The following is a 2,182-nucleotide window of genomic DNA, read 5'->3' on the forward strand; positions in this document are numbered from 1 at the left end:
ACGATAAACTTGTTAATGCATATACTGTCTACACGAAAATACTGTCTAAGAAAGTATGGGATAGTTGGTGGGGCGGGAGTATTGAATACTGATATAACGGTGAATGGCTTCACAATATACTGGTGAATTTGATAAATATTCCAGAATTTACCGCACTCCCCAACTTTAGTGGTGATTATACATAATCACCGTAACATATACACGTCAACATATTTATACAAACATCACTTGGAGACATCAAACCTACCATTCACTTCAAACAAATTTCTTCGATACACATAGAAGGTATTTATAGAGTTGACTGTATGTCCTTCCAAATCTTTTCAAAGCTCTTCCAGGTATCCCCACTTCAATCTAAACCTCCTCAAAGATCATCCATCCACATTCAACCGTTCAATCGCCGCCTCCCCCTCAGTTTAAGTAGAGACTCCTACACCCCCAAAGATAAGATCAGACCTAGGCCTAACTCTCGACAGAGCACTAACCATGGGATCTCTTTGTTTCCAGGCAACGAGATGAATTACAAGGGCAGCGGTAAGGTCCACTTCGGAGTGGACGACGTGTCCCTCTATGGGACGCCGAAGGAGGAGCCTGGCCCGGGTCTACCGGGCCAGGAAGTCAAGCAGAGCTTCTTGAAGAATCAGCTTCAGGCCCTGTTCCAGCCGACGGACAACAAGCTGGCCATGAAGCTTTTCGGCAGCAAGAAGGCGCTGATGAAGGAACGGATCAGGCAAAAGGCGGCAGGTCACTGGGTCATCCATCCTTGCTCCAGTTTTCGGTGAGTCTTTCCGCAGTCGATCAAACTATTTTGCCACGACAGGCAACGATATCGACCGGCTGTGCTACGAACGCGATGGATTTTACGTTCTCGCGTTTCTTTACGACCCGGCAGACCGCTCTTTCCTCGGAACAGCGATATACGAGCCGTGGTTTGCCTGGGGCATTGGAAAAGACGAGCGTGACTGGGCTGGATTTTGTCGACGAGATCCTTAGAGGATGCGACAGTCATCTTGGATCAGAATGCCAGGCCAAAGGTGTCGATGGGACACGTGGCCATTAGACAGGATTATACAATTTGAAGACCGAGTTACCTAACATAATTCCACACCTTATATGCAGAGGATTTAATTGGCAGTGTAACGTACTATTAAGATCATACTTGGATATCGTTAAATTAACACTTGTTGGTTCTTGACTCGTCCACGAGCAGCCAAGGCTCCGCAAGGCATAACCGAACCTTATCGTAGATTCTGTTTTATCGAACCTATTTGAATAGAATCGTGTCGAATTGTCGATGCCCTTCCAGTTGAAACAGGGTCACGAAGTCACTGTCTAAGTAAATGTACCGATACCCACTAGCAGACGTATCTTCGAGCATCAAATTGAACGTGATTGGATTACAGACAATGTCAATCATCCAGCGCTATCCAGACTCTACTAGATAGAGATCCACTCAGCGATCGGTTTACTCATAGCCGAAGTTAGCCACACGTGCCTCGAATAGATCCTCGAAAACCGGTTTCCTCCGGAACGCGAGGAGTTTCCTTCTATATTTCCAATTAACTTTTTGACGGACACTTCCTTTCCGCGACGGATTACGAGACGCTCCGGACAGTGTATCAGATTGCTGAGGCTTTATCGGAAGTTCGTGTATCGCACCGTCGAAGGGGAGATGATTGTTTCTGGCTCTGACCAGTTTGCTTTGAATTGGGATGGGAGCTGAAGCGCCCTCGGCGATCAGTTTGATTTGTCTAAAAAGCAGACCGCAAAGACCGCCTACACGGCTCTCCGAACGCCCCGATAATCGTCCTCCGAGGCTCGATAGTCTTCCCGTCGAAGTAAGATCGCAAAAACCAGACGATCGGTTTACGGGCCGACGAATCCGAAGGATCTTCGCTCGACGACAATGGGGCTACCACTCTCGTCGGTCCTAATTACCAATTAAAACGTCTAATTAAAGTGCCTTGCCGCGAGAGCAGGAATTCGAATCGAGCGAAACGTTACGTCGAACGTTTCTTCGACGCGATTGCGCGCTGATCGGCTCTGACCTAGTTCGCAATCTCGCAGGAGAAAACAATCGATGGTAAATCTGGCGGCGCTGAATAACACATGACTCTATAAACACGTTCCCCGCGATTGTGTAAAAATACGTCCACTCGAGTCTTTGGAGCGACTACGCGGG

At 47.6% G+C, this 2,182-nt stretch overlaps 1 protein-coding gene across 11 annotated transcripts in view; it reads left to right on the forward strand.

The window, feature by feature from the left end:
• Positions 1–2,182, forward strand: part of LOC128880328 (potassium/sodium hyperpolarization-activated cyclic nucleotide-gated channel 2) — a 136,522-nt gene that overhangs the window by 82,109 nt on the left and 52,231 nt on the right. For all 11 annotated transcript variants that reach the window (XR_008457794.1, XR_008457795.1, XM_054130297.1 and 8 more), the window contains one exon: positions 508–778. Coding sequence is in view for 9 of the 11 variants with exons in the window: in XM_054130297.1 (XP_053986272.1) it covers positions 508–778 (271 nt within the window). In the remaining 2 variants the exon portion in view is untranslated. The remainder of the gene's footprint in view (positions 1–507; positions 779–2,182) is intronic.

This window comes from Hylaeus volcanicus, chromosome 7 (assembly GCF_026283585.1).
Source record: "Hylaeus volcanicus isolate JK05 chromosome 7, UHH_iyHylVolc1.0_haploid, whole genome shotgun sequence".
Taxonomy (NCBI): Eukaryota; Metazoa; Arthropoda; class Insecta; order Hymenoptera; family Colletidae; genus Hylaeus; species Hylaeus volcanicus.